Source organism: Perca fluviatilis, chromosome 2, assembly GCF_010015445.1.
Source record: "Perca fluviatilis chromosome 2, GENO_Pfluv_1.0, whole genome shotgun sequence".
In the NCBI taxonomy this organism is placed as follows: Eukaryota; Metazoa; Chordata; class Actinopteri; order Perciformes; family Percidae; genus Perca; species Perca fluviatilis.
Window position 1 is genome coordinate 26,773,894 of NC_053113.1, and position 26,152 is coordinate 26,800,045.

Below are 26,152 nucleotides of genomic sequence, written 5' to 3' on the forward strand. Positions count from 1 at the left end.
AATACACAGACAGACAGGCAAGGGGAGTTTATACCAAATATCTTACAGGCCAACTGCCTATTACTCAGTCACACACAACTTTATTTGCAGCCGTTAAGTGAAAACACAGGGAACATTACTCATGAACAAGGTCTAGCCTGTAGCTAGAATGTCAGCATGGTTCTTATTGTTGAACCACACACACACACACACACACACACACACACACACACTGTATTCCTATTTTCCTAGACCAGAAGTGATAACTGGTTTTTAAGAGACAGAAGATTTCACCACAGTGCGATTTCAGAGGAAGCTGTGGAGTCCTCTGTCTGTTTCCAGGTGTAGCGTCCACCAGGCAGCCTCTTTGGCGTTCAGGGGTCGAGGTGCGCCTGTGTGAGAGAATCAGGGGTGGAGAAGAGGGGTGTGTGTAAGACTTAAGGGTGAGACATCGGGGGGGCGTGTGTTTGCTTAGCTTTGATGTGGGGCTAAATCAGGGAGGCGCAGGGCCTGGCCCACTATTTGCACTCTTTAACACACAATACTCATCTCTATCTCTCTTTCTCTCCCTCCATCCCTCCTTCGCTGCATTCACGTGCACAATGAGCGCTCAGCCGAGTGTAACGCCTGTTGACCGTTCCGACCTGTCGGCCGAGCGACTCGATGGGAGGGAGGGAGGGGGACAAAACGAGGGAAAGCGGCGGGATGATGGAACGAGGAGGATGAGTGGCTCGTTGGGAAAGAGAGAAGAGAATAGTTTAGATGTGGAGAGTGATGTGGAGTGGGATTATGGTTTTGGGACTGGGATTAGTTTGATTATATGGTGGTGAAAATCACCAGAGAGCTCTCAGTAAAATATTCTGTAATTTCGTCATGATACAACATGATTGTGATGGTAAGAAACCTGGTTCAGTGACGAAATTCCATATTTTTGTTTCTTACATGTACTCTTCTTAGTGCACTAAAATTTTTTCCTTTTAAGTGGGCACTTACAATATAAACAAACTCCAAGGGTATTGTACACTGTGCCTCATTAAAACCACATAAATGGCTTTTCATGTAATGATTTTCAACATGTGTACACTGTATTACTTTTCAAAAGAATACAGTGCTGGAAATGAGGAACACCTTTTACTTGTTTTAATTTGCCAGCTACATAGCAATCATGCAATAATTAAGGAGTAATAACTGTTGAAAGTTGGACATGAACTTCACCATTTAACAGAGGAATATTGACAGGGCTTAAGTGGTCCAATTCAATAATTAGGCTTCTTAAATGCTTCAAATGGGATCGGTCTTTGAAAAATTCTAGCTATATTATACACTCACCTTAAAGATTATTAGGAACACCTGTAAGATTTCTCGTTAATGCGATTATCTAATCAACCAATCACATTGAAGCTGCTTCAATGCATTTAGGGGTGTCGTCCAGGTCTAGACAATCTCCTGAACTCCAAACTGAATGTCAGAATGGGAAAGAAAGGTGATCTAAGCTAGTTTGAGCGCGGCATGGTTGTTGGTGCCAGACGGGCTGGTTTGAGTATTTCCCAATCTGCTCAGTTACTGGGATTCTCACCCACAACCATTTCTAGGGTTTACAAAGAATGGTCTGGAAAAAGGAAAAACATCCAGTATGCTGCAGTCCTGTGGGGCAAAAATGCCTTGTTGATGCTAGAGGTCAGAGGAGAATGGGCCGAGTGATTCCAGCTGATAAAAGATCAACTTTGACTCAAATAACCACTCGTTACAACCGAGGTATGCAGCAAAGCATTTGTGAAGCCACAACACGCACAACTTTCAGCCGGATGGGCTACACGAGCAGAAGACCCCACCGGGTACCACTCATCTCCACTAAAAATAGGAAAATGAGGCTACAATTTGCACGAGCTGTTGTTTGACAGTGGTCTGATGAGTCTCGATTTCTGTTGAGACATTCAGATGGTAGAGTCAGAATTTGGCGTAAACAGAATGAGATCATGGATCCGTCATGCCTTGTTACCACTGTGCAGGCTGGTGGTGGTGGTGGTGGTGGTGTAATGGTGTGGGGAATGTTAGTGGCACACTTTAGGCCCCTTAGTACCAATTGGGCATCGTTTAAATGCCACAGCCTACCTGAGCATTGTTTCTGATCATGTCCATCCCTTTATGACCACCATGTACCCATCCTCTGATGGCTACTTCCAGCAGGATAATGCACCATGTCACATAGCTCGAATCATTTCAAATTGGTTTCTTGAACATGACAATAAGTTCACTGTACTAAATTGGCACCTGCAGTCACCAGATCTCAACCCAATAGAACATCTTTGGGATGTGGTGGAACGGGAGCTTCGTGCCCTGGATGTGCATCCCACAAATCTCCATCAACTGCAAGATGCTATCCTATCAATATGGGCCAACATTTCTAAAGAATGCTTCCAGTACCTTGTTGAATCAGTGCCACCAAGAATTAAGGCAGTTCTGAAGGCGAAAGGGAGTCAAACACAATATTAGTAGGGTGTTCCTAATAATCCTTTAGGGGAGTGTACAAGCTGTTGTACTGTTGGCTACATTTCACACTTCTTGACAAAGAAATGCACTTTATGTTGTATGGACTACCTGATGACCATGCACCCATGATGGGCACCTTATATACACTTAATGGCTTTCATTGATGGTGATGGCAAAAAACACACCGAGCATTGAGCAATTGGAACCATTTGAGTCATCAGCATGGCAAGGTCAAGTCCATTTTATTTGTATAGCCTAATATCAAAAATTTGCCTCAGGGGGCTTTACAACCTGTACAACATACTGTGTGACACCCACTGTCCTCCTGACCCTCGAGGCAGGAAGGAAAAACAAAACTTTAACAAGGAAAAAACAGAAGAAACCAAAAGGAGTAACAGAGGAGAGATCCCTTGGAAGTAAATAAATATATAAAGAAAATACTTGGAAATAAACGTAGCTTAAATAAATTACATTTTGACCAATCGGGTTATTTAACTGAAAAATAAAAGTGAACCTCTCTTCGTGGCATCTATCTGACCCCAGGTGTGCAGCAGGTGAGATAAGGTCAAGTGAGGTCCAGCGTCTGGGCCAGGTGGTCCGAGACATGGATGGTCAGTTTGGCTCGGGTGTCTATTGTGGCACAGGACAGACGGAAGTGTCCATTTCCTGTCTTCCCTCCAGGGCAGGATGGGAAACTAACACCAGCCCCCAGCAGTCCTCGGCCCGACCTGAAGAGTTAAATCTACCAGCCCCAGCGCCGGCTTATTAAGTGAACAGTGGAGTGGTCATTATTTCAAGCTTTTGATACAAGCACTGGATGGTGATAGAGCAGGGAGAACATCCTTTAACTGGTCCAAGTTTTAAGCATCTGTTGAAGGGTTCTCAAGCCCCTCATTTCCAGGGGTGATGCTCTTATCACATAATGAAATGAAGGAAAAACTTGCAAAAAATAAAACAAACACTTCAGCAAAGATGAAAAAAGCAGACTATATTTTGTGTTATGTTTTGTGCCACTCAGACAGCCACGGAGCGTCAAGGTAATGGACACAACACTGGCAAAAAAGTGCGAGACGATGGCAGATTAAGTCAGCAGCTAATAACCCCCTCATTTAAATGACGCACATTTTGTCTCAATTTAGCTATGAAAGTAAAATGATGTTGTAATTTACAGATCACATTGTTTCTGTACATATAAGATTGTATTAGGGAGCCTGTAGGGCCCACACCTTTTAAAATGGGAGTTTAACCTAATTAACCTCTGCATGCCTTTAGTTTGGCCTCAAATTAGTGCGGCAACTCTCCCACTAAATGTCCCAAATAAAGTTAGCCACTTGATCATCAGTTGATTAGTAAAACTATCAACTGTTTTCAAAAGCTCATTAGTTTTAGCACGATCCTGTATAATTAAATCTCCTTCTTTCATCTTTTTAGCTACACTTGCCTCCTTTCATCCACTCCTCCTCCTCTCTGCAGTTTTCCTCTCTTTAGCTCTTTCGTGTTTACCTCTCTGATGCCATTAACCCTTTTCAGACCATCTAATTTCTTCACACAGACCTGCCCAGCCTCGTGTGACCAGCCACGGTTTGAGTTTGTGTGCGTCTGTATGTGCCTCGGAGGTTGCATCCATGTGTTTGTAGAAGTGCTTGCAAGGGTGAGAGCAGAGCCCTCTGTGGGTCACGGCCCCCCTGCCGCCCCCGGCCACAGTGATACAGTAACAAAGGGGACCCCCCGATAGTCCTTTATACCCCCTCAGCAAGGTCAGACACAAAGACCTGGCCAGGCTGTTCTCAGCCTCGCTCTCCCACAGGAACACACATGTTCTGTAGTGATGAGACAAACTACCAAAGTCTGCTAAGATTTGAATTATTTTTGGAGATGAGGGGAAATTGTGTCCCCTTCTGTTTTAGTTTTTTACTGATATACTTCAGTCATTTCTTTGGATGGTACACTGGACTGTGATTTTTGAGCCTGTACTGGTGCCCCAACGATTATTTGATAAATTAGTCACTGACTATTTTGATTACCCATTGGCAGTTTCAGTCATTTTTAAGCAAACGTGCCAGACATTTGTGGATTCCAGTGTCTCAAATGTGAAGATTTGATGCTTTTCTTTATCCTATCTAACAGTTTAGACTGATGGTCACAAAAACAAGCAATTTGAATACAACACCCCAAGCTCTGCGAAATTACAATAGGCATTGTTCACTATTTTTTGATAAACATTTTTTTAGAGAAATTTATTTCAGAAAAAATGTGCAGATTCGTCTTCAGTGAAAATAAAAACGTTGGTTGCATCCCTAATTCCATGTATTGATACATGCTTCAAATATTTTACTCTTTCAGTCTGTTGTGAAATCTTTTATGTTTAAAATTTTTTTTTAGTCCTGTTTCAGATATTCCTTTAAAACCAAGTCTTTACTGTATGTTCCTATTACTTTAATTTCACTCCTTACCGTTAACTTGACTGTGGCATAATATCAGTTAGTTATTCCTGAGGTCATATCTTCTGTCAATACTCATTAAGAGCACAGGTTCTCCTAAAGGGAACCTGTAGCCTGTTACGTGGTCACGTCTAGGTGCTTTAAAAAAAGGAGTCCACCTCATCCTCCTATGAATAATCGTTTTGCTCCATTTAAACCAGGCCTCCTGCCATAACCATTTAGCTGCAAATGATCCATCACTCCCTCCCAGGCTGCATTACATAGTCACAGGTTTAATGGCAGCCAGCAGCGTATTGGTAGGGTTCATGTTTCGGCCATCGCCCTCGTTCTCGCTCACAGTGGGCACAGACTAGCTGACTAGTTTTTGTGTGCATTCATGTGCGTGTCTGTGTATCAATGTCAAAGCCATTGCACACGTTCATGGTGGTAAATGTAAAGCGAGTGTGTTCTGTAGACGGAGAGACGGTACCTGGAATGTCCGTTGGGTCACAGTCAGTGGTGTTGCCGAGGTACTCGTGTTTGTTCTATAAGGCGGTACGCTCCAATGAAGGGCTACACACAAACACACAGTCGTCGTCGTCCCCCTCACAGCGCCGGAAACAGGCCCGACCCTTGCCCCTTCAATGTACACATATGTACATGTTACAAAGCGGACCAATGAGTAGTGAAGGAGAGAAGGAGGAGAAGCAGCAATTGAAGTGTATCCACCATGATGGGACAGACTAGAGATGGAAGTAAGTCAGGCGGAAGGAATTAGATATTTATATCTGCGTACAGCGGGCTGTTTTTCAAGCTTTGAGGATGGTAGAAACTTTGTTGAAGGGCCAAGGTTATGTTTGATGACATGAAGGTGTCCCAGTCTTAAATTTAGTCTGCACCAGTCTGCTTCCTGTAACCTGACTACATATGTAGGTGCTGTGACATATGCTTGCCTGTGTTTTTAGAAAATAGTATGGCTTAATTAGATTTGGCAATTTAACAAGACATACTGTGAGATGATTAAACCGAGGTAGCTATCCCTTAATGTCTTTGGTTGTATGAGGCCATTGTGGGCAGGCACTGTTGTAAATGAGAAAGCTGCTTTATCACAATATTGGATTTAAAATATTTTTACATAAATGTGATGAAGAACTTTTATTTGTTTTTAATCCACTGGATTAACCAAAAACAAGATACTTTCTGATACTTCATCTATAAACCGTTTCTTAATTGAATTCCCATAAAAAAATGCTGTATCATGATATATGTTGATATAACAAATGTAAATGTACATATTTTGTCATTGATATTAGCCATAGACGTGATTACATCTTATTACTGTGGAAAGGCTTGGTTTGTGTACACTTGTGCATTTATAGAATACAAGTTCTAGGCAGGATTATTACACATATTTAAATGTGTGTCTGTGTTTTCCAGTGTGGTGAAGGTTCTGTTGGAAGCTGGTGCCGACCCAAACAGCGGAGATCACTTCAACAACGTTTACGACACCTCACGGGAGAAAGGCATCCACTCACTGGAAGGTGAAAGAGAAAAAAAAAAAACACTTTTTGCTACTGTGTGTGCATCCGTCATGCATGTGTTTGTGTGTGTTGTTGCTATATTACACACATGAATTCAAAGTGGTAAACCAGATATTATCATTTGCATAAAGATTTGCATTTATGTACATGTTTCATTTCTTCCGGATTATTTATGTTGTATGTTCTCATGACAAGTAGTGTGTGTTTTATTTGTATGTCTTCCGAGCTGCACACACACAAAGACAAGATGGCACTGACACACACACACACACACACACACACACACACACACACACACCAGTCTGTGTTTGGGTTCTGCAGACATATTTATATGGGATATGTATATTGCAGACATTTATATGGCTGTCAGGTTTAGGTCCACGTGGGGCCGGCATAGCGTGGGGAAGCGTTTCCCAGACGCACGCTGATGGATGGGCTAGGGGGGCCTGTGCGACGCTTTATTGGGTTAGCTATGATTATCCCGCCCTGTCTCTCCCTCTCTCCCTCTCACGTACACACACACACACACACACACACACACACTGCAGAAAGAGACTGTCGGAGAGATGGAGAAAAAGAGTGGGATGGATGGAGGAAGGGAAAGACTGATGAAGGAAGTAAAAATCAGGAGGAAGGCAGTGAAAGAAGGGGGGGATAAGGGAAGGAGGTATGTCAGAAGCAGCGATGGATGGATGGAGGGAAGGAAGGAGAGGTTAAAGATGGAGGAGAAGGAAGAAGATGTGGATGTTTGGAGGGGTTATAGAGGGAGGGATGGATAGAAGGAAATGGGTGGGATGATGAGGGAGGGAGAGGCGAGGAAGTCAGGAAACGGATGAGACAAAGTTATTGGGATAGAGAAAGTGGGGAGGGAGGAAGAGGGTGCAAGTGATGAAAGGAATTGATGAATACCGGGGAGGAGAGGAAGCAGGCGGAAAAAATAAAAATGGATGGATGGAGGAGTGGCACGAGATGAGTCCTCTTATGAAAAAGAGAAGTAAGGAGAGAATGATAGACTATCTCTATTATTAGTAAGGAGCACAGCAAAGGAGACCCTAAAACACAACTCGCATTATTCCTATCATGTCGAGCAGTTGAGCTTAAATCTGTGAAAATGAACAACTCTTCTAAATCTGGAAACAGGAAAGGCAATTTTGTAGTCTGCAGTGTTATCATTGTCACATTTTCTGGAGCCTCACCAGTGGCAGTGAATAGATTAAAGAAAGTTATCAAAGGCTCAAACATGTCCAGTTAAAGTTGTTCGTTAATTCATCACACTCGTCTTTTCAGCTCCACAAAGTTCACTGGTTGCATCTCAGATTGGAGTTGTGCCCACACTATTTCCATCTTTGGGGAACTAGTGTGTTTTGTCAAATCCAAATTGAGTCTAAACTCATTCTCGAATCGGAAATTTAGTAAAACATCTTACAAATGTTCCCAGAAGGCTTTTTTGTCTGTCTTTGTTCTGTCAACTAGGGCATGTTTTGCAAAAGGAAAAAGCAGTCTTTTGTTCTAATCGTTCTTGTCTCTCCATGTATGGCTCTCTGTCCCTCCCTACAGTTCTGGTGTCCAGAGAGGATGAATTCAGCAGCAGGCTCAGCAGCAGGGCTGGCTTCCGTGGTTGCACAGCGCTTCACTACGCCACACTGGCTGATGATCCACGCACTGTCCGCATGCTGCTGGAGGCTGGTATGTTACAGCCCACCCAACCATCCCTAACCCCACTTTAGAGTCCATGAGGGACCTCTGAGGGTCTAGATATCTAAACATAGTCTGCAGTTTTACATCATGCTGGTATGAGTGTGTTCTCTAACATTAAGTTATATAAAAATCTCCTTTTTTTTTTTTTTTCTTCAAACCTAAATCTTTAGCCGAGTGAAAGTAGGATCATCGTTCTTGACTTTGCTATGATTAACATTCATGTTTCTCATTTGATTGTATAGTATTGACTATTGAGGTGCTCCATCCTCAGAGAAAGGGAGGAAGAGGATGGAGCATCTTTGCCCCCACTGCTTAGACGAACCAAGTCCGGCCCCTATGAGGGAAAACTGCAAAAAAATGCAACTGTCACCTGAACTCTGCCAGTCTCAGCTAAAACAAACGGACAGAACTCCATTATATTGTCCACTGGAAGGGAAACGTCCCAGTGGTTTAACAGAATATCTTTATCTGTTGTTAGGCTGGATAATGCTCAATAATTGACAATTAATTGACAGTTACTTTGCTCGTTTAATACCAAGGTGGTTATGTTTTCAGTCCTGTATGTATGTTTGTTACTGCAAGGCCATAGGCCAAGAACATGTTAGATTTGTTTGTGCCATATAGAGACCCTTTTACATTTCCACTCATTAATTGTAACTGTTACATGTAGAAGTAAAATCCAGGTCCTAAACATTTCTTCCTGAACAGATTTTGTAGCATTTTGAATATCTGGGAAAACACTCTATTACTATCCTTCTGACACAATGACCACTTGGGTTAATATGGAATGATTTAGATTTTGCATACAGAGACACATGGATATACACAAGTGTTTTCTACACCCTGCTTGTATAGGATAAGATTGTTTCTGTGTTGTTAATTATAGTCCAAGAATGACTTATTCTAGGGTGCGATTTATTATTTTAGGGAAACAAATGACTAATTCAAGGGTACCCGTTTTATCACGACACATGCTAGACTCCATTCCCCTTAATCTTTGCTATCCAAACTAAATGTTTCTCATTCTGCCCTCAGAGCTGAAGGCAGTATTGTCTCCATCAGCGTTAAAAAGCTTTCTATGTATCATCATCTTAACGCTTCCACCCCCGAGTAATATAAACAGTATTACAAAGCTCATTTGAAATTGATCACTTGTTCATACCCCCTCTCCATTCACCCCCATTACACTCGCACCTGTCGTTGACTCAGCTCCACCGGCACACACACACACACACACACACACACTCGTAGAGCCTCAGGGCAGAATATCCCCCTCAGACTTCTGGTGTGCAGCTCTTAAACAAGCTAGGCCTAGTTGAACTGTGACCTCTCCACAGAACATGCCCTTGGGGTAACTCCACAATCACAGGATGCGTGTGTCTTTGTGAGTGTGTATATATATATGTACATGTCTTTGTGAGTGCATGTGTGTGCTTTTGCACTCAAGTCTCCATTTCTTTATTTAAAATATTCATATATTCATGCATGCTTTTATCCTTTTGATATATTTTTGAATCTTAACATGGGGGGACATTTGTAGTTGTTGCTTTTTAGGCTGATACGTTTTTAATCAAAAATGTTTTCTTCTTTTTTTTTTTATCAAACACCCCATCACCACACACACACACACACACACACACACGCACATATCTAGTATTAATGTCTTGTTTATGTTTATGATGGATGGTGCATCCAAAGCTCTGTCTGCCTGTCTCTACCGTCTCACCCCTGCGTCAGTAAGCACTCTGTACGCTTAAACAAATCACTTTGTCTAACTCGATCAAATGTTCTGCAGATGCATTTTTGAATTAAAACGGTAAGAAATTTCACAAAGCAGAGACATTTGTTTTAAGTCAATCTGATTAAAGACGGAGTGGGTTTTCGCTCGCCCGACTGGGTCGTTGCCGGTTTGGCGCCACCATCACGGCAAATAACAATCATGACATCACACACTCTCAAACACCTTGCAACACATTGCTGTCCATGTACATGTGTGATTCTGTATAAATAGGCACATAATTAAAGACTTTTATAGAAGTTTTTTATGCATTTGATTATTTTTGACAAAGCTTGTGTCGTTTGTACTGTCTTTTTCTTTAATCTATTTCCTCTTTGTAGCCAATCCATCTTTTTTTACATCGTCACAAAAAATCTCATAAACTGCCACAGCTTCAGGACATTTGTGTGTGTGTGTGTGTGTGTGTGTCTCTGTGTCTGTGTGTGTCCACTGATTGTGCGACATCTTCCCTTCATGTATGTGCACATTGTGCGTGGATCTGTATGGAGTTGTGTGTATCCTATGCTTTGTTATTTCCCTTGTGTTTGTGTGCGTGTCCTTGTTACGCTACCAGCCGTGGGTTTTGCTCTTTTGGCCTTAGCTGGCCCTCGACTCAGATCTCCATCCATCACAGTCTCCAGGCCCACCCTTGGGCCTCTCCTCGCCCCACAGTCCCTCACCCTACCTGCGGAGGCTCTCTAGCTTCTCCCCAGGCTCCACATCAGGCCCGTGGCCACAGGCACTCAGTAATGGACGGCTCCATAGGTGGTAGGAGGCCAGAAGAGACACACATGCTCACAGGCACACACAATACAGATACAAGGACACACACACACACACACAAAGACCAGCAGGGGCTCTTTCCCACCAGCTGCAGTGAAAGAGAGGGAGGAGGAAATAGGAAAAAGGAGGGGACTCCTAATAGGCATAACTAAAGCACTCCTAATGAAGGGATCCTGTGTATGCGTGTTTGTGTGTGTGTGTTTTGTGTGTAAATGTTCAGCTGGTGTGTGTGTGTGTGTGTGTGTGTGTCTGTTGTGTGAGTGTCGTTAATGTTGATCCTGTTATAAAGTGCTATGGCCCAGAGGGTTGGCCTGATATTAAAGCCCTAAATGATGCTATTTATTATGTTGTGTGTGTGGGGATGTGGATACTTTATTGCTTTCCTCCCTCATGTTTTGGGGTGGGGTTAGTGTTGTATTGTTGTAGGGATCGATGGCTTTGTGAGCAGGTCACAAAATGTAGGGGTTTATCGATAATCATCACAGTGATTATTAGTCTCTGCAGGTCAGAGCTCAAAGCAATAGGAATAACCAGCACCTGTAATAATTACACACACTGTGTATCTCACTCAGAAAATTGTCAGATGAGTGATCTGGTTCTCAATACACCATTCAACATCCTGTACATTCACTACAGTGGTCACTAATGGGGTTTTGTGCATAATTTTCAGATTTTGTACAAATATCTGCTCTCATCAGCTGAAAAGGAACAGTGGAGACCTTAATATACTCTCAAAAGACCCACATTTAATATATCTTTAAGGAGTATTGTCACAATCTGTCAGTGATTTATTTTAATCATCTTATATTCTCATAACCGAGAGATTTCAAAGCATTGCCTGCCGAGTATTTGTTAAAGTGACAGATTTCATGTCACTCCATGTTTTTCCTATGCTTCCACTCGAGTGTCCGTAGTGTCTTTGGGCCCTTTCACACCTACATGGTTTGGTCAGGACTTTCAGACTTTTTAAAGTTTTTGATTCAAACCAAAATTATTTATTTATTTATTTTATTGTATGACAGGGACAATGCACAGCTCCTTAGCAGTACCAGAGTTAGCTATAAGCTAATTTCCATCTGTAGTCCCTGGCAGTAAAAAGAGAATAACATCTCTGTCAGAAGGGAAACCTAACAATGAAGCAGTGATTACAAGTGTGAAACCTCCCCTGGACCGCGGTCCGGACCAAACATGGTTCGGCGAAAAGAGGTGGCTTTGGTCTGGATAAAATTGAACCATGGTTCGGTTTGTTTCTAGTGTGACCAAATTCCAGGAAGTTCTGGCATAACCGGAAAAATGAAAAACAACGCAAAAAAAATTTTGGTTCAGATTTGGTCCAACAACTTTATAAAGTCATTTAGAAAAACTCTCAAAAATTCTGACAATTATTTCCGAGAGGATGAGAGAGAACGGACGGGAGAGCAATGTCTGCAAAATCAATCAACTGCAAGTAGGTGATGACGACAGGACGTATGTATGTCATGTATAGTTCTTTTGCGCACTCCCATATTTGCAATGTGAAACCAAAACTAACCGGATCAAATTCAATTCAATTTTATTTATAGTATCAAATCATAACAAGAGTTATCTCGAGACACTTTACAGATAGAGTAGGTCTAAACCACACTTTCTAATTTACAAAGACCCAACAATTCCAGTAATTCCCCCCAAAACGTATGCAATGCAACGAAAAAAACGGAAACCTTGGCTCTGACTTTCCGGTGTGAAAAGGCCCTTAAATTATATTAAGGCCTCAGACCGGATCAACAAAGATTGTTGCACAGTTACTTGTTACAAAACCCATTTGAATTTCTAATGGTGCCAGTAAGGTCTGACCAAGTCCAGAGAAATCCTGCTGAATGAACCTGCTGAAATAATAATCACCTTTTATGAATTCAGAGCATAAAGCTTAAGTGTTTGTGAGTAGTGTTTGACATTTTCATACCACATACTGGTTCTTGACAAAATACCTGAGTCTTTTATACGTTGGAAACATTCCCTTGTTCATGTGGAGGCGCGTGTTGTGTTGGTGACTCTGGGTTGAGTGTGGTGGCACAGGTCAGGGCAGAAGGCACTGCTAACCACCTTTACTGACAAGCCCTGGCACACTTCACACGCACACTTGTGACATTATGGTTCTTCCTCATTTACACTCCGACCCCTTAAAGATCCGTCAAACAAAATGTTTATTCCGTTTGACCCCTCCTGCTGTGTGAAGTGTGTGTGCTTGTGTGCCTCAATGGCCCCCAACCTTCAACAACCTGCAGTGTGTATAGATTGTATAATAATCCAGGGTGTTGGGGTCAAAGCGTGTGTTATTGGCACGCGTTGCAGATATGAAACCCCCTACAGGGTGATTGCATCGTCTTCCCGCTTCACTGCAGTTAGTCTCGATGACCTCTGAACCCAAGTGACCTCTCACCCCTAACCCTCTCTCCATCGACGTTTTGACCCTCCTGCTGAGGGTGTGTGTGTGATAAAATAGGATTTTGTTCTGTTTCCAACATTTTAAGAGTAGCTACAAATAATTAGAGAGTGTGTGTGTGTGTGTGTGTGTGTGTGTGTGTGTGTGTGTGTGTGTGTGTGTGTGTGTGTGTGTGTGTGTGTGTGTGTGTGTGTGTGTGTTGCATGCTTGCATACAGGTGCCAACCCCCTGCAGACCAATGGTTTGGGACACACAGCACGGGGCTATGCTAAGGAGGGAGAAGTGAGCACAATACTGCAGGAGTTTGAGGGCAAGGTATGACATACTCATACAGACACAAACTCTCATTTTGTTCTTCCATACAAGCTGTGCAGAATATGCGTGCAATTGAAACAATATTAGTTTCCGTGCACACAAATGTTTTATTGCTGTAGTCGTTTCCTGTGGCCTGTGTCTGAGTGACTCGGGGCTATTGACTCAGCAGACATCTGTGTCATTTACTTGCTTTCACGCACACAGACACACACTCCTCGGGAGGTCTGCTGACTGAGTGACAGGTGATATCGAGTATTAGAGTTGTGAAAGCTGGTTGAGGTTAACTGGGGTTAAAACGTGAAGCATAAAGTTGGATTATATCAACGTTTCTATAGATATTATGTTGAGCTAGATATCACCTGGAATTCAACACACAAACGTGCAGCTGTATATTGTCTTAAAATATCGTATAAATACTTTCTGAAAGCACCAACAGTCGTCTCCAAAATATTGTCCCTAATAGTGATATCAACATATCTCTATATTTTTTCATACCTCCAAATACTCGATTTGGTCAGATGAACTAACATGGAGATTTGATTCGGCACTTTGAGCACATCTAAGGGCATTAACATCATGAGCATGTCATACCTCTCTCTCTCTTTCTCTTTCTCTTTCTCTCTCTCTCTCTCTCTCTCTCGCTCTCTCTCTCTCTCTCTCTGTGTCAAATAAAGGCAAAAAAACCCTCAACTTTACCAATACACTTAGAATACTATCAGGTTATTGTAAGAAGATTTAATCAAAAATAAAAAGTTGTTCTTCGTGTAATATTGTCTTGGATAGTTGGTATTTTTCCAATTGTTAAAATGTGATTTCAATTGGGAACTGAGGGTGATCTTGAGGCTTGGTTACGCTTTAACTGAACGATGCTATAGAATCAGCTGACTGCTGACTCTCTTGGTATTTCACAGGTGTATATTAGTAGAGGTGGGGTCAGCTGTTTACTTAAATAAAGCTTGAGTTACCCTATGGTAGTTATCTACCAGTTTCACAGCAGGCCAGAGCTAAGCAAGATGGAGAGAGAGAATAAACAGCCTGCCTCCACTGCAGGGTGAAAACCTGGACTCTGAGAAGACAAAGCGGGGAAGATGAATGAGTCAAGGGGTGGCTACGAGAAAGAAGGAAAGAAAGAAAGAAAGAGGGACAGAAACTGAGGGGGAAGTATATGTAAAAATGAAGGGAAAGAAAAAATGTGGGCAGAGGAAGATGCGATGGGTGGAAAAAGAGATCAAATCAGCAGAAAATGTGTGTCAGAGAAATGAAGGCAAAGGCAGATAGAGAGGTGGTGTGTTAAAGAGGAGGAAGTCGGAGGGAGGGAGTGAAGGGAGTAGTAAAGAGACTGCAAAACAACACAACCCTTTTAATAGGAAAAAGGGGGAGAAACGGCTTTATTGTCAGGGCGTGTTTGGCCACTCACTCTTTTCTTGTTTCAGTGTCTTTGTAGTGGGGATGAGCTCTGAAGGGTTAGGGTGCTAAAGAAGAAAACATGATTAAGAAATAGGAGTAATTAGGGGCAGACTTGCGAACTCTGCCATGTCCTCATGGTTTTCCCCTGGAGAGTTGACTTTCTTATATGTCTTCTTTCACTTCCACGATTCATTGGCCGCCTCGTATGATTTCTGTATGTTCGTGTTCTTTACCTCCATCTAGTTCCAGGAGGCGCAGGCTCGGCGGGAGGCGGAGGAGAGGCGGCGGTTCCCCCTGGAGAGGAGGCTGAAGGAGCATATCATCGGACAGGAGGGGGCCATCAATACTGTGGCCTCAGGTAAACACACACACACACACACACACACACTCTCACACACACACACACACACACACACACACACACACACACGGATATATGCAGCTAAACACAATGACATCCACCACAAAAATAAGAAGTGCACATAAATACATGCTTCCAAGCCACAGCCTTGTTGCCACATTGCTTTTTTCTTTTCTTTTTATGTTTCTGTTTTGCACTCCCCTCCTTTTCCTCTCTCTTGCTGTCCTCCCTTTCCTCCTGCAGTAGGCGGGTTCAGACAGACCGGTGGAGGCTGTAATTGGTTAATTGTGATGAATGAGCTGTCTGTCAGGCATACACAGGTGCTGTGTGCATGTGCGTGTGTTTGTGTGTGTGACAGCTGAAGAGGCCAGGCTTGGAGCCGCCAGTTAACACGATTACAGAGAGAGGAGACATACTACAGACCCCCACCTCCCCATCTCTCTTCCCTTTTTTCTCTTCAGTATATCCCTCCATCTCTCTCTCTCTCTCTCTCTCTCTCTCTTTTACCTCCTTGATCTTCATCACACCCACTCTTTCTCCTTCACCCTTCTGTCCGTTCCTACTTCCATTTTGTGGCCTCCACCTTCTGCAACTTTCCATCATGGCTCCTTCATGCTATGCCGTCCATCTCTCCCTTCCTCGAAACACACGGATCAGGGATGGACAGGCAAAGTGATGAAGACAGGAAGAGAAAAACAGATGAGACGGGGGTTAAACAAATGGAGGGAATGGGAGACAAAAAGGAGAGGAACACTGATGGGAGGAGATAGCAGAGAAGTGTCTGAAAACCAGAAAGCTTGTAGCAAATGACAGAAAGACAAAGAGAGCGAGTGTAATGCATAGAGAAGAGGAGGGAGGATGAGTTAAAGCACAATAACACAGCAGACAGTAAAGAGCTGATATTACACCAGGCATCCATGGAGGCCATGTATTGATCCGCAGATGTGTGTGTGTGTGTGTGTGTGTGTGTGTGTGTGTGTGTGTGTGTGTGTGTGTGTGTGTGTGTGTGTGTGTGTGTGTGTGTGTGTGTGTGTGTGTGTGTGTGTGTGTGTGTGTGTGTGTGTGTGTGTGTGTGTGTGTGTGTGTGTGTGTGTGTGTTCAGAAAGGGTTCTGCAGCAAAGGAAGAGGTTGTGTGTTCTTTTTATGATCTTGGACAGATTTGTGAAAATAATCAACCCAAAGCTAGAAGCGGATATTATAATCTGTGATGTTTCCGTGAGAGCAAATACTGCAGAGTTTATAACCAACAGGAGAACAAGTTGGATTGACGTCATAAAAAAATCTATACATAAATATAAGGAAACAATGAAAATACATACTATAGATGTCCACAAAACAAAATACAAACAGTGATGCTATTTGAGCAATAGTTGCGTTTAAGTGTCAGCGTACAGTAGGTTCTGCTGGGAGTCAATGAAGGAAAAGGTAATCGTGGGATGTGTAGTTTTGGGCAAGGTGATAAATGATTCTTGTTATCGTGGCAAATTGTCCTGAAAGCCATAGAGGACATCGCCACATTGATAAAGGAACAGCTTATTGATCTCTGAGAAGTATTACAGTGAATATATTACACACACACACACACACACACACACTGAAAGCGAGCAAGAGAACATGTGGGATACCTAAAAGAGGCAAATATATTGCAAAGATATTTACAGAAACATACGTTATCTACTGTGCATTTATACTTGTTGTGGTGTGTGTTATTTTGTAAGTTTTATCACCGACGAGCCGAGCAAGAATTAGCCAAACTGTGGCAGAGTCAGAGAGGGGAAGTAGGGATTTAGAGATGAGGAGATGGACCAGGAAAGAGCGGAAAGGATATACTGGAGATAAGGATTCAACCAATGAGAAAGGGATGTACAGATAAAGGGAGAAGAGGGAGCTGCAAATGCAACAATATATTTTACTGTATATCATGACTCATTTGAGTGAGAAAATATTCATTTTACAATTATATAAATCGGAGAAAAAGCAAATCCTTACATTTGAGAAGCAAGAAATAGCTAAATTTAGTTGTTTTTTTATTGATAAATTACTTAAATTATTGTTATCAAAATTGTTGATTATCAATTTTACATCTATCACCATTGATTAATAAACAAATTGTTTCAACATTAGTTATCTTTATTTATATTATTTGTACATATATAGTTATCTATTTTGCAGTTTTGCTGACCATTTGGTGTTTTGTCATGTCTCCAAAACGGCTGTTTCCCCCTGAACTCCTTGTGACGAACAGCTGGCCTGCAGCAACATACATTCTCTCTCACACACAAACACACACACACACACACACACACACACACACACACACACACACACACACACACACACACAGGAAGGAGGTTAGATTGATCCAGGTTTAGCTCTCAGGGCTAAGAGTTATTGAGGAGAATCATCCCTCTGTAATCATGTTAGAGCCAACCAGACCTGCCCAACACACTGCTGTGTGTGTGTGTGTGTGTGTGTGTGTGTTTGTGTTTGTGTGTGTGTGTGTGTGTGTGTGTGTGTGTGTGTGTGTGTGTGTGTGTGTGTGTGTGTGTGTGTGTGTGTGTGTGTGTGTGAGAGAGAGATCAAGCTTTCATTTGTTTTGTGTCTCTTTCCTTTCCTTGTTGTCGTCAGGGTCCTCTGAGAAATGTCAATGTGCCCTTCTGTCAAAGTCGGTCTCAATCAGCTAAAACACACAAACACACAGAAGGTTACACTGTCATTCACACAGCCATTGATAAAGCAGACGGAGCTTTGGAGCCCCTCTTGTCACTATTCATCTCTGTGTCCATCTCTGACACACTCGTTTGTTTCTCTGTCTCCTTATCTCCATCACTCCTCTCTCTTTTCCCTCTTTATCTCCTTCTACATCCTTACTCCTCTTTCCTCCCCTTATCTTCTCTCCTCCTGCTACTTCCCTCTCTACCATGTCATCTCTTTACCTCCCTCAATCTGCCTCTCCTCCTTTTTTCCTGCCAAGCATCTGTTCTCTATGATTATCAGCTATTAGTAGCTGGTTTAACACTCAGATCTGCTGGCTGTCGTGAAGTATTTCAGCTTCACTGTATCACACACAGAGCCTCTTGGATCACAATAAGTGAGCAGAAAAGGTCTCATGGTCTTGTGTAAAAGATGCCTTGACAGGGTACATACTGTAGCTCTTGTTGGACACTATTTGACTGTTGCAGGAAGTTGAATTCAAGTTTTGGTTCCTCTGTGTTCTTTTTAGCAACTTCGCCACAGCGTTTTCCTGCCACTTATCTTCTGGCTGCACACAATAACTTGAAAGCAATTGACGCCTCTCAGATGCACTATTTAAGCTTGTTCTCTCGAACAGTGTTGCTAACTAGAGATATTTATGCTGAGAACTTGTGCGTCTTTGGGGACAGTTGGCCAGAAGGCAACAACAAGTTGAGAAGAATAAATGGTGGGTGGATGTAAACCGGTCAGTGGGCAGAACATGAAGATAAATATGGCATAAATTGACCAGCCTGCTAAACCTTCACCGGTGTTTTTAAGTCAAGGCTTTTACAAGGTTCTGTTCTCACTTGTCAGATTCAAACATATCAGGATTCATGATGTGAAAGATGTGCAATCCAGCAGTAACGTTGGTAAGTAGAAGCCACAGACAGACCTAGTGTGCATGGTTGAATGTTTTGTAGCTCTAATTCGGCTAAGAAAAGTTGGCCTGAGGAACACTGAACACAGCAAATTGTAATAAACAATTGCAAACTTATATTTTTAAAATAACCGTACTAGTTTTTCATTAGAAATGAACATTGATTTGATAGATGGGGCTGATGGCATCTTTCTGTTGAATATTTTAAAATATTTCATATCTCTAAAGACAAAAAAATCCCAGAGCATTTATGTTGTGTCTACAGTGAAGCTGATACAGGTTTATGTGTAAAAATGTTAAGATACTAACTCTGATTAACCTCAAGCAACAAGGTGAGAGGTAACCTCCGTTGTGCATTACTTAAAAATGAAGAAAAGCTAAATGTATTGTTACACAGGATCCTGGGGACTCCCACATCCCATATGGATGACTGAGGTCATTTTTGTCTCAGCTTTATAAAGATTTAAATGCTAACTTACCTGAATGACACAATCAGGATAGATCCACACATTGATTTGGGGGCTGAAGACTCGGCTCCTAAAGGTGGGGTACACTGTGACACTGTGAACAGATTGTCAGTCTATCTCAAGACTAACACAAAGACAGACAGTCACATTCATACCTATGAGCAATTTAGAGTGTCCAATTAATCTAAAATGTATGTATTTTGGACTGTGGAAGCAACTGGGAGAGAGACACACAGAAACAGCCAGAACCCCACACATTAGGGATCCAGCCTTCCAGTGGATTCAAACCCAAGGCCTTTTTGCTCAAGGTAACCAATAAGCTATACTGCCACCAACTTGCTTTGATCCCATTGGCAAAACCCTGCTCGTCTATGGCTCTGGTTTTGGCCCCGGCCTCTCAACAGCTTCAGATTTGGATGAGTTTGTGCTAGTGTCTGCTTCTTCGTCGAGTGGCTGAAACCACGGGCCAAATACACTCTTTACTCCCCTCCGATCCACCTCATCATCTTGTCTTTGTGTATGTGTGTGAGTGTGGTTGCTGGGGTGATGGCAGGGTTGGGTAGGCACTCCTCTTTAAGCATGCGTGTGTGTCAGTGTGTGTGTGAGGCTGCGATCCATGCTAAACTGATTTCGCCATGGCCGCGCCAGGGAGGCTAACACAATTACTGCTGGCTAATGGCCCCACTGACTGAGGGGGGAAGAGAGGCAGCGTGGGTAGCTTTCTGGAGGTCTCTCATCTTGCTCTCTTTTTCTGTTTTCTCTCTTCTGTCTCTTTTTTTTTTTCTTTCTCCACCACGTCTTGACCCTTTTCTCATCCCTGCTCTCTCGCTCTTTTATCATAGTTTCTGGGATACCCGTCACCCTCAGGTCAACTCGGTTCAGTCTGGTGAAACTCAGAATACTTAGTGCAAAAGCAAAGTCAACAAATGCAAATGACTAAAATAATAGTCCTCCTTTTCTTTCTCCCTCTATCTGTCTCTGCACTCTGTAGCCATCAGGAGAAAGGAGAATGGTTGGTACGACGAAGAGCATCCTCTCGTATTCCTCTTCCTCGGCTCATCAGGAATTGGTAAATCACTCATCTTTTTACACTCAAGAAGCGATGGCAAAAAAAGAAAGAAAAAAAACTCTTTAGTTTCTCGAAAGGAGCTGCCAAAATAAACAGAACACTTGAGTGTGTTATGTTTCTGAAGTTTGTTGAATGCATGCAGAGTGTATTTTCCTCCTGCCAGTCTGCTGATTTCAAAAGGAAGAAAATACACAAGACGACAAAAGCGATGATGTCACACTGTAAAATGTAAACACAAACTGGAGAAACTCTACCAAGTATTCAGTGAATGAGTTTGTCTCAAGGTGTCATAATTTACTGTGTGACGTAAAAGTAAATACATTTAGCATTTTCGACATTTTATATATATATATATATCATAAATAACAACAAAAAACTGAGATAATACTTTCTTCAAAGACCTGTCTGATTCAGGAACAGCTTGGTAGTGTCACCAGATTTAGCTCGCCCACAAAGGCTCTGATCAACTCGCTTGTTTTTAAAACAATTTTCCTTAAGGGATAATAAAGTTATACAACAATCAATTTCCAACTGGGGAAACTACCAATAAAAGATAAGATAAACCTTTATTGTCGTTGCACCGAGACTCATACAACGAAATTGTGAGTGCCACAACTGCAGGTGCATTAAAGATAATAAAAAACGACGGGACAGGTACCAAACTACCAAATGTAACACCAATATGTTGTGTAAAAAAAAAAAGGAAGCTGGCTAAGTTCTAAGTTGACAGGTTCCTGATGAACTTGTTTCATAGATCTTTTATTGAGTCGAATTTTACTTTTTCTTTATCTGTTGGTATGCTTCTCTCAAATCTAAAACAGAAAAATGCTCAGCCATCTCACTGCTGAACTCAAATAGAAGAAGGTAATATCAGCGTGACCACCCAACCACACTTAAATACAGCTTTTTACTTATGTTTTTTACTATTTATTATCATATGTTGTATTCAGATAATCTTGTGTGATTACTGTTGTCACTGCTGCACAACCTCTGGGGACAAATAAACTACTGCTTGACTTGACTCAGACGATCTTGAATCAAAATTTGAGATGTGGGGCGTTGATTCTGAGGTCTCGAACCAGGCTAGTATCTGGTGTCCGTGTGCATATTATCACACAGTAATACTTGACACATAATGTACAAAGATGTTTGTAGACGAACAGTTGGTGGACAGCATGTCAAGTCAACTTAAATCAATACAATCCTTATGGATAAAGGTTTAGAGCTGGGATGTATGAATTAGGACTGATCGAGCAATTTTTTTTAATTGATCAGTATTGGTTTTATAAAGCGCCACCCATTTCTAATCCTTTGTTTATTGCAGCCCATTGAGCTCTGATTGCACTTTAAAACACTGGAGGAACCTCTTTCTGTCACACAGCGGTGAGAGTGAACAAATCTCAGACCGACACTACAGCGGTTTCAATTAAAGATATCCACTGGGGAGGGTGGCGATGAATTGAGACTGTCTAAATTCTGTCTGGACTTTTCTGCTACACCAGATCCACACTGACACTCCTCTGTCCATGCTACTGTCTCTCACACTTAATTGTCAAATAAAGGCAAAGATGGCACACACGTAAACAAAAACAGTGTAGGAAACAAGTCAAGGAGGTCTGTGATTCAGGGTGTATTTTTATTGAGCTGCCAAATATATCAAAAGTGAATTGGTTTTAGTCGTTTTAAAGCTGGCCTTCTTTAGGCTAAGTGTGTACTAGGGAGCTGTATTGTTTGGAAAAATATAAGTTTCGGATCAACCCGATATCAACAGATATTTAATATTAAAGCACGAAACTTCCAAATCTCCAATTCAGAGAAAAGCTTAAATGTTCTCAAACAGCAGCAAGATGAAGAAGTGTGAATGTATGTGTGCTGGAGTCAAGAAAAGAGTGAGACAGAGGGATATTAAGGGGCCAGATAGATGGCTAAAAAAGAGGGAGATGGTGAGATGACAGGCCAGAGAGATAGATGAAGGAGAGACGGTGTTCATATTCTCTGTTGCCTTCAGCGACTGTGGCCATGAGACATCAATATTAAACACAGCAACAAGACACACAGCCTTTCAGACACACGCACACACACGCACACAATCATCGTACCCGTACGCATACCAAACACAAGACATCAATATCATATATGAGCATTTATATGCAGAATATTTTAGCGACAAACATAATGTGTGCTTCTGGAGAGCAGGAGATGATTGAAAGCTTCGTAGAGGGAGGAACTGGGATTTAGGCCAGCACTTAGAGAAGGAGAGAGATTGTCTTTCTGTCTGAAATAAGTAAGCTTGTTTCCCGAAATCTCTGCATACTAATGTATTCCAAAAAAGCAAGGATTGTTTTTTAAATATGTCTATACATACAGTATATAAAACAATATAGCTGAATAATTAACCAATGTCTCTGTTCTGTCTGACCGGTTGATGACGGGTGTCACAGGAAAGACCGAGTTGGCCAAACAGGTGGCTCGCTACATGCACAAGGACATCAAAAAGGTATTTTATGTAGCCACACACACACACACACACACACACACACACACACACACACACACACACACACACACACACACACACCAGTGTTTTGACATTCAGTCAATAGGTGGAAAACAGACATTTAATTTAGCGGCTCCTCACGCCTTGAAGAAATTCAATTTGTGTTGGTTTCCATGGTGACTCTTGGTAGCGCGTGTTCAACACGAAGATACACACTGATACAGCAGCAGGGTTGAGGTTAACCCACCATGTGATTGCAGGGTTTCATCCGTATGGACATGTCCGAGTTCCAGGAGAAACACGAGGTAAGATACATTTCACCTTTTCCAAATACGTTAGTGTGAAGTCAGGAAGTAGCCAAAGTCTTTGATGGTTTCTAATGACGGAATTTCACATACTGCGTTGCTCTAACAGAAGTTCGTTCATTTCAAGAAAGAGTGTTACGGTTGCATCTCTCTCCTGCAGATGCATGGCACTGACACATTGGGTTAATTCTGTTTATGTACCCATAATGGACTCATAAACCAAAATTAATGTTGTTTTTGCCCTATTTTGCCTTCCTTGTGAAGCTTTGGTGATGAATACATTTAATCAGTGAATCAGCGTTGCATTATGTTCCGACGGTCAGGAACCACATCGGAATCCTTCCACCTCAGTATTTTTATCCAGTGTTAACGTTCTGTGGATTTCGGCATTATAGGTTAGGTGTTATCCAGGCAAAATACTTTTTTTGTGTGTTACATTGTTAGATTGTTGATCTTATTTTGTGCACCCTCTCTCCCTCGTCTTACAGGTGGCAAAGTTCATCGGCTCCCCGCCGGGATACGTGGGACACGAGGAAGGGGGTCAGCTGACAAAGCTGTTGAAGGCGTGTCCCAACGCTGTTGTCCTGTTTGATGAAGTAGACAAGGCCCACCCTGATGTTCTTACTATCATGCTGCAGCTCTTTGACGAGGTGTGTACACAAACACACAGAGAGAAGTGCAGATATTATACCTTCGTGAAGTTCCGTTCATCCTGGGTTTCTGTTTGATAAACCATTTGCAAATGTAACTTTAACGGGATGAACTCTTATCGTTACCCGCTGTTCCTCTCTCAGGGACGCCTCACAGACGGTAAGGGGAAGACCATCGAATGTAAAGACGCCATCTTCATCATGACATCTAACATTGCTAGTGATGAAATCGCCCAGCACGCACTGCAGCTTCGTGAGGAAGCTGAGGCGATAAGCCGCAGAAAGCTGGCCGACAACCTCGGTGAGCAAAACACACTTACACATATGTACAGTATGTCAAAGTGCAGACACACATATGATGATGCACAGCAGACATCACACTGACTCGCATTCGTTTCGTACATCATACGCTACAGCTGCGAAATGAATTGTACATCGAGATTTTATTAGTCCCCACGTTTGTATTAAAACCCATTTTGACATTACTTTTCATTTTCATCAGTTGCTGTGGTTTAAAATCAGCATGATGAAATGATGTGAAGTGTGGTCAAATCATTTTGTTTGTCACATCGTCCAAATCTGTAGTCGGGACTTATCACAGTGTCTTAAAGAATAATTTATATATATTTTTTTATTTTTATTTGGATCAACATTTGAGAAATTGCAAACACATTCACACAAACTGTAGTGATTTGCTGCAACTCTGTAAAGACGTGGAGCCATCAGGTAACCAAAGGTCAGGTGAATGAAATCAAACGTGAAATTAATGTTGATGTCGTTCCCCAGAGGATGTTCAGAAAAGTGATGACATCAAAATCTCCCGACAGTTTAAAGAATCTGTGATTCGACCGATCCTGAAGGTAACTCAGTCTCACAAACACACACAGATTAAACACACCTTGTTTCGGTGTATTGACGGAGAAATGTTGCAGTTGAACTATCTGCTTCTCTACAGCAGTGTACTGTAGCAGCGAGATGCTTCGGTTGTTAATTCTTCGGTTCCTCCCCAGGCTCATTACCGGAGGGACGAGTTTCTGGGTCGGATCAATGAAATTGTATACTTCCTGCCGTTCTGTCACTCAGAGCTGCTCCAGCTGGTCAGCAAAGAGCTCAACTTCTGGGCTAAGAAGGTATGTAACACTGTGCGTCTTTACAGCACCCTACATTTATTTTTATTTTTTTAAGATGATTTTATTTTGGCATTTTAGGCCTTTATTTGTGATAGGACAGCTTAGACATGAAAGGGGAGAGAGAGAGGGGGAATGACATGCAGCAAATGGCCGCAGGTCGGAATCGAACCCGTGCCCGCTGCACAGAGGGACGAGGACTGAGCCTCTGTATATGGGCGCGCGCTCTACCAGGTGAGCTACCCAGGCGCCCCAGCACCCTACATTTATAACATGGGTGTCTTCCAGTGGGGCTGGAAAGCCATACCCACTTTGTACTGCAGCCGCTGAGCTGTGCAGGAACACACGCAGATCAATATTACGTGCCACTACTACTCACTATAATGTGATTACAGTGTTTAACATGTGGAGCCTTCATCCATATTTAATTATTAATATTACAGCTGGTGTCCTGCCAGCCTGCAGGCAACTGATAGGAACCTGACTCAAGACTCTCACTCTGTGCATTTGTCTTGTAATGTTGATGTGTGTGTGCGTGTGCACGCGGGGGGGGGGGAAATCTTGTGCTTTTATTTTAGTGTTTCTGTTATCTTCAACGTTTTAAATGTTCATGACTCGTAGTTACTTGTCTCTGACCGTGTGTGGCAGCGGTGCTCACAGCAGAAATCTCATAATTACATAATCCTCATGAGCCATTTGTTTGACACTCACTTTTATTAAATACATTAAATGTTGAGTGCTATCATTATTGCCTTTAATACGGTATTTGTGTTGTCGTAATATTTGTGTTTATATCTCTGGAGTAAAACATGGCATCGTATTTATTGAATGGAGTGTTAACATCAGTAGCAAATGAGCAATTCTGATCGCTAGTATTGACTGGTGTTTGATTAAAACGCATTAAGGGCCTGTTGATTAGCACCGGCAGACATGCTGCTCGACAGTATTTCCTCTCTGCCTCTGCATTTGTCTCCTTCTCCAGCATTCACCATGCTCTCTTTCTGATTTGACTGTTCATGATATCTTAATCTACTGAAGGCCTCACAGATTGTTTGTTTGTTTTTAAACATCGGCACGCCCAATTAACCTCTTCTTTTCCCTGTCATTAGGCAAAGCAGCGCCATGACATCACTCTTCAGTGGGAGCGCCCCGTTCTGGAACTGTTGGCGGGCGGGTATAACATGCATTACGGAGCACGCTCAATCAAACATGAGGTATTCGGGTGCTGTAA

The 26,152-nt window shown here is 42.3% G+C and overlaps 1 protein-coding gene across 1 annotated transcript in view; it reads left to right on the plus strand.

Moving 5' to 3' along the window:
• clpb (caseinolytic mitochondrial matrix peptidase chaperone subunit B) overlaps positions 1 to 26,152 on the plus strand; it is a 34,903-nt gene that overhangs the window by 6,560 nt on the left and 2,191 nt on the right. Inside the window, exons 4-15 of the mRNA XM_039780904.1 lie at positions 6,327 to 6,430; positions 7,988 to 8,116; positions 13,328 to 13,425; positions 15,076 to 15,190; positions 20,265 to 20,342; positions 22,784 to 22,839; positions 23,100 to 23,144; positions 23,633 to 23,794; positions 23,939 to 24,095; positions 24,581 to 24,654; positions 24,805 to 24,924; positions 26,031 to 26,135. Of these exons, the coding sequence (XP_039636838.1) occupies positions 6,327 to 6,430; positions 7,988 to 8,116; positions 13,328 to 13,425; positions 15,076 to 15,190; positions 20,265 to 20,342; positions 22,784 to 22,839; positions 23,100 to 23,144; positions 23,633 to 23,794; positions 23,939 to 24,095; positions 24,581 to 24,654; positions 24,805 to 24,924; positions 26,031 to 26,135 (1,243 nt within the window). The remainder of the gene's footprint in view (positions 1 to 6,326; positions 6,431 to 7,987; positions 8,117 to 13,327; positions 13,426 to 15,075; positions 15,191 to 20,264; positions 20,343 to 22,783; positions 22,840 to 23,099; positions 23,145 to 23,632; positions 23,795 to 23,938; positions 24,096 to 24,580; positions 24,655 to 24,804; positions 24,925 to 26,030; positions 26,136 to 26,152) is intronic.